This window comes from Purpureocillium takamizusanense, chromosome 1 (genome assembly GCF_022605165.1).
Source record: "Purpureocillium takamizusanense chromosome 1, complete sequence".
NCBI classification, from domain to species: Eukaryota; Fungi; Ascomycota; class Sordariomycetes; order Hypocreales; family Ophiocordycipitaceae; genus Purpureocillium; species Purpureocillium takamizusanense.
In genome coordinates, this window is record NC_063068.1 from 209,536 (window position 1) to 219,995 (window position 10,460).

The window sequence follows — 10,460 nt, forward strand, 5'->3', positions numbered from 1 at the left end:
TTTTTGATGCCAGTGCTGTCGTAGTAGCGACGTGATGACGCGAGTGAGGTCCATTCGTGTGCCAACCGTTTATTTTAGCGAGCTGGAGGACCCCTGCCGGTCGACCCCGCTGTGCCTGGAATGCCGGGCACTGCGTCCCGCCCGCTGCCCATTGTTACCTAAACCTGCCGAACCTTGCGGTGGTGGAGCGTCGCGTCTCGTCGGGTCCGTCTCGACGGTGTGGGGGGGACCAGAGCGGCGGTGCGCGTGTCCACTATGAATTTACTACTAGGTAGCTGTGGACGCGAACTCGAAGCTGGAGGTACATGGAAGGTTCCTTCCTGGTGCTACGGCTGGTGCAGCTGGGGCGCTGCCCTGCGTCCAAGGCCAATTGAACGGAAGAACCTAGCTTAACCATTACCAGCGTGCAGGTTCGCCACTGCTCACCTAGGTCAGGTACCAAAAGGCACAGGCCAGGCCAGGCCAGGTCAGGTCGACAGCTGCCCACACGCGCCGCCGTACCCCACCACAGCTCACGCCAGGCCATTCATTATCGGAAGAATTTCTCTTATCGCGCACCCACGACTCCCACTGCCCCCTCTTCGCCCCCACTGCCACCGCCGGAACCGCCTCACACACCACCACACCAATCCATCATCACCGCCGCTCAACGCGTCTCACTCCCAAACAAGCGGTGGCACCCCATCTCCTCCACGCCCGCCACCCCGCCACCGCCGAGAGACCGCGACGGCGTCATCACCATACCGACATCACCTACCCAAGAAACCACGACATCTCCCCTCTCCCGTCAATCACGCGCCGCCCGCGCCCCCCCTCGTCGCAGCCATGGAGGACCAACTCGCGCAGCTGCTCGCCAACACGATGCTGCCCGAACAGGCACCTCGACAACAGGCCGAGATCGAGCTGAAGCGCGCCCGCCCCAATCCTGCCTTCCCCGTCTGCCTGGCCAACATTGCCTCCCACGCGTCCGTCGCCGTCACCGTCCGCCAGGCCGCCCTCACCAACCTGCGTCTGTTCGTCGAGGCCAATTGGGCCAGCGAGGACCCCAGCGAGGAGCCTCCTATTCACATCTCTGAGGAAGCCAGAGAACACGTCAAGCGGGTTCTTCTCGACCTGGCCATCGGACACGAGGAGGACCGCAAGGTCAAGACCCAATCCAGGTTCGTTAACCCTCATCCGCAAATCTCACGCCCGTGTCTGTCAGCGCTGCTAACCACCTTCTCCTCCCGCCAGCTATACCGTCGGCAAGATCGCCATTCACGACTTCCCCGAGAAATGGCCGGCCCTCCTCCCCGCCGTCTTGGGCGTCATGGCCTCGGGTACTGACAACCAGCTTCGAGGCGCCCTCAAGGTCCTCGGCGACCTCACCGAGGAGAGCATCTCCGAGGACCAATTCTTTTCCATGGCTCGCGACATTGCCAATGCTCTGACCGAGGTCGTCCACAATGCGAACCGAAAGCCCATGCTGCGCGCACTCGCCATTTCCGTGTTCCGAACTTGCCTCGACCTGATGAACATGGTCAAAGACGCCCACGCCCAAGAGGTGGAAGGGTTTGCCAGGCTCCTTCTCGAGGGCGACGGCGCCTCTAGTCCGGGCTGGATCTCCTTCTTCGTTCTAGTCCTCCAAGAGACGCTTCCTTCTGCCGATTTGAGCGAGAGGCAGCCCGAGGAATGGAACAGCATCATCGCCCTCAAGTTGCAGGTCGTCAAGACGCTCATTCGGCTTCGTCGTGGCTTTGGCAACCTGCTACTGCCTCACAGCACTACCCTCTTCACGGCCGTCTGGGACGAGCTCACTAACCTCCAAGACCCCTACGAGCAGCTGTACGTTAATGGTAGCTGCCAGGGTCGGCTTGAGGATGCTGATAGTTTGCCCTACACTCTCGACTTTCTCGTGCTCGAGGAACTCGACTTCCTGAACCAGTGCTTCCGGGCGCCTCGCGTCAAGGCCGAGCTCGACTCCCAGCTTCAGGCTCACGCCGAGGCCCGCGACGTCCCGTGGGTGGTTCAGATCATGACAATGCTCGTCAGCTACTCTCGCATCATCCAGGAGGAAGAAGAGCTTTGGGATATTGATTGCTCGCTCTACCTCGCCGAAGAAATTGCTGTCACGGCCAACTATACGCCTCGTACAGCCGCCGGTGATCTTCTCATCAAGATGGGCGAGTGGTTCAACCACAAGACCCTTGACGGCCTGTTTGGCTATACCACTAGCCTCTTCCCCGGTTCGGGTCCCTCCGCTTGGAGAAGCCAAGAGTCGGCTCTCTACCTGTTCGTCATGCTACTCAGCGACTTTCAAGACCTCAGCAAACCCGTTCGACCGGCCATCGCGGCTGACTACTTCAAGATGATTGATTACACCATCAAGACCGCCAAGGAGCCGCTGCTCCGGGCCAGGGGCTACCTGGCCGCCGGTATGCTTGGCCGCTCGTTTCAGCTGCCTAGCATCCAGCCCAAGCAGTCCGACCCGGCTGTACCTCTGCTCGACCACATGATCGCGTCCATCACGGCTGAAGAGTCCGAGGTGGTCCAAGTCGCGTGCGTCAAGGCCCTCGAGGGTTTGATCAGCGCTGAACAGGTTGGCCTCGACAAGCAAGGGCCCATCATCGCCGCCATCCACGGCTACATGAATAGCAAGGACCCTTCGGACATGGAGGAGGCCGACGAGCTTCTGGTGACGCTGGCCGAGGCGCTTCGTGCCGTTGTCGTCATGGACACCAAGATTGCGCTCTCTAGCGACCACCAGCCCTTGGACATGCTCTTCATGCTCGCCAAGCTGGGTGCTGCGAACTTTCAGGTTACGATGCTGGTGACTGAGGCATTTGAGGAGGTCGTCAAGGCGCTGGCAGGCGACAGCGCAGCGTTTAGCGCCCTCTGCACCAAGACCCTTCCGACGCTGACCGGCGCCTTCGACGTCGGTCCGCTCATCGACGATAACCCGCTGGTGACCATTGCGACAGAGCTGCTCGCCGTTCTGGCCGAGCATGGTCCCGAGCCGCTGCCAGACGGGTTCGTGGCCGCCACCTTCCCTAAGCTGAATCGCGTGCTCCTGGAGACGACTGAGGGCGAAGTTCTACGACCAGGCGCCGAGACAGTCAAGTATGTGCTCATGCACGACCACCAGCAGGTCTTCAACTGGCAGGACGCCAACGGCGTGTCTGGCCTAGAGGTGTGCCTCCGCATTGTGGATCGACTCCTGAAGCCTGAGATTGAGGACAACGCCGCTTCTGAGGTTGGCGGTCTAGCAGCTGAGCTAGTCGAGAAGGCCGGCCAGCAGCGCCTGGGACCGTATCTGCCCCAACTGCTGCAGGCTGTCGCCACTCGCGTCGACACGGCCCAGGCGGCGGCATTCATCCAGTCTCTGATCTTGGTTTTCGCGCGGCTCTCCCTCGCCGGCGCCCAGGACGTGGTCGAGTTCCTGAGCCAGCTCCAGATCAACGGCCAGAACGGCCTGCAGATTGTGCTGGCCAAGTGGCTGGAGAACTCAATCAGTTTTGCCGGCTACGATGAGATTCGTCAAAAGTAAGTGCGATTTACCGTGACTTGACGAGTCGGCTGCTAATTACTTGCAGTGTCATTGCGCTGTCGAAGCTGTACTCCCTCAGCGACGATCGCCTGGCCCAAATTAATGTCAAGGGTGACCTGATCATCAACGACGATGGCCGGATCAAGACGCGATCACGGTCGAAGCAGAGTATGTTAACCAATGGTGCTATTCGTCGTTTGATTACCTCTGGAAGTCTGGAGGGATTTGGACATCAGCTGTTAATCGGAGGCGTCTTCTTTTCGGAGCGCTACCGAGACAGCTTGTCTGCTTTTCTCAGTGCTAACGAGCCCGAATGCGCAGACCCTGATAAATATACCATCATCCCGGCCCCGCTCAAGATCATCAAGCTCTTGATCGAAGAGCTGTTGTCGGCATCTGGAGCACGCAGTGCAGCCGACGCCGCAGCGGCAGCCGTGTCCGCTAACGCGGACCTCGAGTCCGATGATGACGACGACGGCTGGGAAGACGACGACACGCTTGATCTGAGCCTCGGAATGACCAAGTCGGACCTCATGTCGTTTACGGAGGGCGGTGGCCGTCGCTACAAGGACGACGAGACGCAAGCCTACCTGATTGAGTTCTTTGTCCGATGTGGTCGGGAAAACACTGCCGGCTTCCAGAACTGGTACGGCATGCTGTCAGACGAAGAAAAGGCCAAGCTTAGCGAGCTGGCCAACTCGGCACAACAGTAGAAGTCTGCTTGGCCCGAGCCACTCGGATTGCTCCAGGAGGCAAGACTTTCCGGGGGCAGCCAGGCGCCTCTCATGACGAACTGGAATTAAGAGCGAGCGACTCATCGGGGCGGAGCATCACGTCCCAGGACTAGACATTGTTGGCGTGAGTCTTTATCGGAGCTGGCGGGGTACGTCCTTCGCAAGTGTTGAACCTAGAGCCCAGTGTCCCCCCTGTACGCACATCACATCACAATTTTTCATCCCCCAATCCATCCCCAAACCACACCACCCCCTTCATACCCTCCTCCGCGATGGCCCCATTATCACCAACACATACAGGCCCCTTTTGGTCTCAAGTTCAGCCTCTCCTGGTCCATGCGCAGCGCTGTTTGGCAGTTGGGTTATATAGCTGGACAGCGGGTGTCTATTGTCTTCACTTGCGGCGAGCAAACTGGTACTTGTTGGCACGTTTCACCACCAACCATTCTCTCCCTGACGTCACCGGCTCACACATTCACCGCGATTGAGGAACGAACGAGACGTCGTTTCGATACGTGACCACGCAGGGGTATTCTGAGCAACTAGATAGACGGACGAACGTACAAAGAGAGACAAAAGGACGAACGACGAAGCTGTTACCCCACCCTCACTAGTTCAGGGCAAGAATAGTGAACAGAAAAGTAGTAATACAAATTCAAAAATTTCGAACGTGAGCGAGGGATTACAAGACAAAGGTAATGGTACATGTGGGGGGGGTTTTTTTTTTTTTTGAACTTGTCCATCAATCTTGGGTCGTTGTGATTCCTTCATGTGATCATAGAGCGTGTGTGCAACTCGTCGGTGGTATCAAAATCGTTTACTTCGTACAAGGCAGCCTCTCCTGCCATCAATGTTCCGTTCATCCCATCTCTTCGTGGCACGAAAGCAACGCGAAAGCCTAAATGATGTGCCCGCCGCCGCCGAAGCCACCTCCGCCGTAGCCTCCCCCGCCGCCAAAGTCACCAAAGGGGTAGTTGCCGCCCCCACGGGAGCCGCCGGGCCCGCCGCGTCGCGGACCGCCGCCGGGGCCGACGGGATCCCAACGCGCGCCCGGGGGAGACTGTGGGTCGACGTAGCCGGCTGAGGGGTCGCCATCGCTCACGAAGCCGCCTGGGCCGCGCTGCCCGGCAAAGAGCGGGTCGTCAAACGTCGGGTGCATGCCCGAGGGGCGGCCCGGGCGCGGCAACCCGCCTCCGGGGACGAACGATCCCCTTAGCGGATCGTGGGGGCCGAGGCCGGGGGGGTTCAGGTCGTCGTGGCCGATGTTGAAGGGTGAGCGGCCGTCGGGAAAGACGATGCCGGCACCGGCGCGCGGGGGGCGATTCATCTCGTATTCGTCCTCGAAACCGGGGGGCGGGAAGTCGCCGACGGGGGCACCGGGACGGGGCCGGGCGAGGTCGGGCAGCGGGTGCGGATGCGGATGGGGGTGCGGCTGCTGGGGCTCGCCGCCGCGGAAGGGGCGATCCGGGTCGCGAGCTTCCTGGGCGCGACGCTCGGCCTGGGCGGCCTCTTGGGCGTCGCGGTCGTCGATCTCGACATAGCCCTCGCGCTGGAGCTTGGGGATGAGCTTCTGGACGATATTGACCTTGAGGTCGTGGAGGATGTCTTGCGGGCATGTCAGCTTGGCTTGGGGGTTCATTTCCACACGCTGCTTTCTTTCTTTGAGATGAATCAAGGCAACGCACCGACAATGGCCTGTTCCGAGACAAAAAGCGCGCGCATCTTGTCGACCAGGTCGGAGCGGTCCTCGGCGCCGTCGGGGTTCAGAGAGACGCGGAGGGGGAGGCCGTCTGCGCGAACGACGTCGCGAACGGCGCGCTCAAAGCGGTGGATGGTGTCGGCGCCGACGGCGAGGCCGCGGACCTCGACCTTGCCGCCCATGCGGTCGACGCGGATGACGAAGCGCATCGACGACTGCTTGTGGCGGTAGACGAAGGAGAGGGCGCCGAAGCGGTCGTTCCACTGGGACGGCAGACGGGGGGCGGTGGCGGCACAGTCTGCGAGCGTCGCGTTAGCAGCAATAACAGCGCCCCATCTTGGTGTTTCCTCTATCTCTTCCTCACTTCCTCGGTCCCCGCCCCCTCCCCTTTGTTCTGCATGGTGACCCGCCCGTCCTCCTTGGCTCGCTGGTCAACTTACCGACGGGCTTGTCCTCGTCGAAGCCGCAGAGCTCAAAGCCCAGAGCGGCGAGGTAGGCGTGGATAAGCAGGGCGACTGCCTCGTAGGAGCTGGCGAGGTCGGAGGAGTCGTCGTTGGGCGGGTGCGCGGGCAGGGCGTCGGCCATGCCGCCGAGGATGGCGGCGGTGCCGAGCGTCGATGGCGCGGACGCCATGGCGATGGATGGGGTGGTCGCGCGAAACGGGCGGGCGGACGGGAGACGATGATGATGCTGGCGATGGCGATGCACGGCGTTGATGATGGGACTATCGAGCGAGAGGGTTGGGCGGAGACGCAGCCTGCGGAGGTGAAGCTTGTGATGGCATATGTAGTGTAGTTGATGCCGAGCGAGGTTGAGGTGGGAGGTGGAGATGGAGATGGAGCTGGAGGGGAAGACGCTTTTCCCCGGGGGGAGCTGGAGCTCTGCAGGTGGCGGCGTAACGTCATTCCATGCTGCCTCAAGCTTCAGCCCTACAAGTGGGGAAACCGGACCGTAACTTCGTAGAAACCTTGCCAACCTTAGAATTTCATACCCTCATAACGTTTTCTCTGGTATACATCAATGCACGACCGTTTTCTTTCTGTCCAGTAACTTGACAAGTCGACCCCAAACTGCCCAAAGTGTTTTACCTGAATAGTCCACTGGCATGACCTTCCAAGCAGACCCATGAAACATCCAACTCATGAAACGTCCCATCCTTCCCGAGTGCCATCAACACTTCCATGCCACGCGCCAAACCAATGCCGGGCGGATGGGCGCTCGCGTGCCCTCGCCCACTCGCTCTAGTTGTCGCTAAGTTCGAGCCAAGACGAACCCGACTTGCCCGCGGGCGCCTTGGGGACCGGCGCGTTCGTGGGCATTTCGCACAGCTCGCCGGCAAACAGCTCGCCCTCAAACATGACGCTCTTGGTCGGCCTTGGCGCCTTGCCGGCGCGCGGCAACCTCTCGTGACTAGATAGCATCAGTTTGAGGGGTCGCCGGGTCGCAGCGTCCTTGAGAGGCCAGCCCAACGTCTTGGTGGGCCGCGGCGTTCCGTCCTGATGCTGTAAGTGCGACGCCTGGGTGGCCTGCGACTGCTTCTGTCAAGTCAAGTCAGCCTGCCTGCCTGTCTGTCTGTCTGTCCGTCCATCCAGCGGTGGGCAGTGTTCGCATCTCCTCTTTGGTTCCCTCCCTGCCCGTGCAGCCGGCGGCGCTCATCACCGGCCAGGAAAGGCCAGCCCAAGGCGAGTCGGAAGCGGGGGATCTTGGAGGAACACGCTCGCCTGCACGCACCTTGTCCTGGTTCGGGGCCGCTGTGCAGCGGCACAGCCGGAAGCACTCGGCGGAATACTTCTCGTACACATCCTCTTGCAAAGAGTACTTGTGCTCGTGCTGCTCACACTTGGCGTAGGGCGGAAAGCATTCCTTAGGCACCAAGTGCCTCGGCGCGTTGCACTCGATCATGAGCCCCCCCCCGACGACATGGGTGGAGACGTCTGCACGGCGGAACGAGGCGGTTCCGGCCGAGCCGAGCCCGCTGGCGGCCAGCAAGGCCATGATGCAGATGTTGGCCCGCATGTTGGTGGTGTTGTTGCCGTCGGTGACTTGCGAAGTACGTGGGCTATGCGAATTGCTCTGTCGGACTTATTTGGAGCAGAGGAGCATCACCGGCGACAATGCCCTCCTTTTTATGCTCGTCCGTCGCAACTTGTCACTCCAGAGAACGCCATCGTTGCTGCGGCGGATGGTGGCCTGTGCAGCCCTCTGCGAAACGACCGAACAACTCAGATAGCCGTTAAGGTCGCAAACGGGTATGTGCCTGGCCTGAAGAGGAAAGTGCCTGCGGCTTTATCTTTCTTCGTTTAATTCCTTTCAGAAAGCAAGATGGCGTCTCTGCTGCCTGCGAGGCAACGTAGTGGCTCTGGCCCATTCATGTTCCCGACGTATTACTAAATGGTTACGTATCACGTTGATGCCTCGCCTCGTCTCACGCATTTATGTAATACGCACCACTTGAACTTGAACACAGCAATCACGACGTTCAATAACTTGTTAAGATTACGTGCATGAACTGACTTTGCATGGTGATTGCAAACATCTATGTGTACGAGCACGACGGGCAGGCTCATAAATAACCAACCAGAGCCATAGTCTCCAAACGACACAGGCGCTATCTGCGATTATCCATAAAGGAACCTCGGGGGCCCCGTCAAAGCCTCTTATGGGTCCTAACAAGAATACGCAGGCTTATGACCAGCCAACCAAAAACCATTGTCTCTGAGTAACACAGACGTCATCTACACTTATCCATCAAGAGACCTTCCAGGGTTCAACATTTCGGAAGCAGAAACACAGATCCATATACTTTTTCAGATAATATAAGTGCATCTACAGTTATCCATGAAGAAACCCCATCGGTTTCAAAAAGGGAGTTGTCCCTCGACCCCCACGTTTCAATAGACAGTCCCCAATCGTGGCCAGGCAGCCATTAATATCTTACGCACCTTAATTCCTACCTTTACTAGCCTTCTTATCGTAAATGTCTATAATAAAATAAAGATAAAAAGGACATATACTATATTAACCTTAATCCTAGCCCTAACCCTAAATATTACTAAATTCTGTTGAGTTTTCTCACTAGCTATTATCGGGGTATATAAGGTATATTACGAAACCTAGGTTAACAGTCGTATGCGCTACAATTTAAGGATTTGCTATTGAAACGTGGGTTCGAGGAATAACTCCCTTTCGGAAAACGCTAGGCGGTAGAGACACAGACCCGTTCAGTTTCACAGATCAACCCAGCGCATTATATAAGTTAGAGTATCATTCCGTCTAGATCTTGAACTCACACGATCCGACCCAGCTTCTCCGGAATTCGTTCGAACTTTTTCCAGCCTGCAAGGCACTTAACCACATCGACTACGTTTCATCTCGCTAGGTTGTTCGTATCAGACTCACACACACCCTCGTTGGTAGCTGACAGCTACTCTTCCTCCTCGTGAATAGTCGCCAAAGGCCGCTTTCGCTATTCAACGTTAGTCATGCCATTGCCACGCCAGCCAAGCCCGCCCCTTTGGTCTGTATTTTTCGCACTATTTCTTCTCCTACTCTCTTCTCCCCGCGTGACAAGGCTTTTAAAACGTACTTACAAGGCTTTTAGACCGTAATTTTACCGGCTTTCTCATGCATTCGCATACACTGCATTCTATCCGCTCGGCCTCGGTCACCAGGGTCATGAAACAGAGGCTGAGAGATTTGGTGCACATGGCATTGGGCGGCACGCAAGACTCATTTGGGGGCACCTTGAGCGGGTTGCCCGATGCGTCCGTCTTCGGGCACCGGATCCAATACGGAACGTCGCCGCCTAGGTCCCACTGCTGCCAGGTTACGAGGTGTTCCGATCTGGACGTACGCTGCGTTTTCTTCGCCGCAGGAGTGTCGGTGGCGATTGCCGAGATGCCGAAGAAGCCGGCAGCCACGAGGACGAGGAGAAGAGAATAGGAGGAGGCGGGCATTGCTGGTGGAAGCCAGGAGAGTTGTACTGTAAATTGCGACTGTGGCAAGAGATGTGACTCGGGTGAGTGTTCCTGCAACGGTGACTCCCGAGGTATGACTTGAACAACTTCGGCTCTCCTCCCTTTTATACTTTTCAGGATGACCCCAGCGCTAGTGGACGCTACCAAGGCTCCTCAGGCGAAGATGGCCCGTGCAAGACGAAGAGACAGACTGCCGCCGACGACCCGGGCGTGCGATGACAGCAGATACGAGATGGCGGATGCACAAAATCATGCAGAGTGATTGCCTATTCAAGCCATCCGATCTCAGCCTGTCTCACGAGACCTGCGAGTGCGCCAATCATATCGTATCGTACCATATTCAACGAGCCATGCGCCTGGACTCCGGCACACCCGCCCATTTCTGTTGGCCCGATATGTTCCTGATACCGGTGCCATGAGGAGCCTAGTATTTCCAAGACGTCATCGTACTTTTCTGGTACATGCGCGTGATTTTTCTCAGGGGCTTTGTGGCGCTCTTGGAATCTACATGGCAGAGAAAGCAT

At 58.3% G+C, this 10,460-nt stretch overlaps 3 protein-coding genes across 4 annotated transcripts; 1 reads left to right on the forward strand and 2 right to left on the reverse strand.

Annotated features, from left to right (window-relative positions):
* Nucleotides 1–586: 586 nt before the first annotated feature.
* Nucleotides 587–4,902, forward strand: JDV02_000080 (uncharacterized protein). Its single transcript, XM_047980847.1, has 3 exons — nucleotides 587–1,160; nucleotides 1,234–3,522; nucleotides 3,573–4,902. The coding sequence occupies exons 1-3, from the start codon at nucleotides 826–828 to the stop codon at nucleotides 4,237–4,239; spliced, it is 3,291 nt and encodes a 1,096-aa protein (XP_047836804.1). The 5' UTR covers nucleotides 587–825; the 3' UTR covers nucleotides 4,240–4,902.
* On the reverse strand, nucleotides 4,770–6,778 carry JDV02_000081 (uncharacterized protein). Of its 2 annotated transcripts, XM_047980848.1 has the most exons (3): nucleotides 6,400–6,778; nucleotides 5,946–6,257; nucleotides 4,770–5,865 (listed from the first exon to the last, which is right to left on the reverse strand). In XM_047980848.1, the coding sequence occupies exons 1-3, from the start codon at nucleotides 6,590–6,592 to the stop codon at nucleotides 5,159–5,161; spliced, it is 1,212 nt and encodes a 403-aa protein (XP_047836805.1). In that variant the 5' UTR covers nucleotides 6,593–6,778; the 3' UTR covers nucleotides 4,770–5,158. The 2 variants fall into 2 exon arrangements, with proteins under 2 accessions (XP_047836805.1, XP_047836806.1); XM_047980849.1 differs by having other exon boundaries at nucleotides 5,946–6,778.
* Nucleotides 6,779–7,200: 422 nt separating this feature from the next.
* JDV02_000082 (uncharacterized protein) lies at nucleotides 7,201–7,975 on the reverse strand (the record flags this gene model as incomplete). Its single annotated transcript, XM_047980850.1, has 2 exons — nucleotides 7,201–7,497; nucleotides 7,691–7,975. The coding sequence occupies 2 exons, from the start codon at nucleotides 7,973–7,975 to the stop codon at nucleotides 7,201–7,203; spliced, it is 582 nt and encodes a 193-aa protein (XP_047836807.1).
* Nucleotides 7,976–10,460: the final 2,485 nt, after the last annotated feature.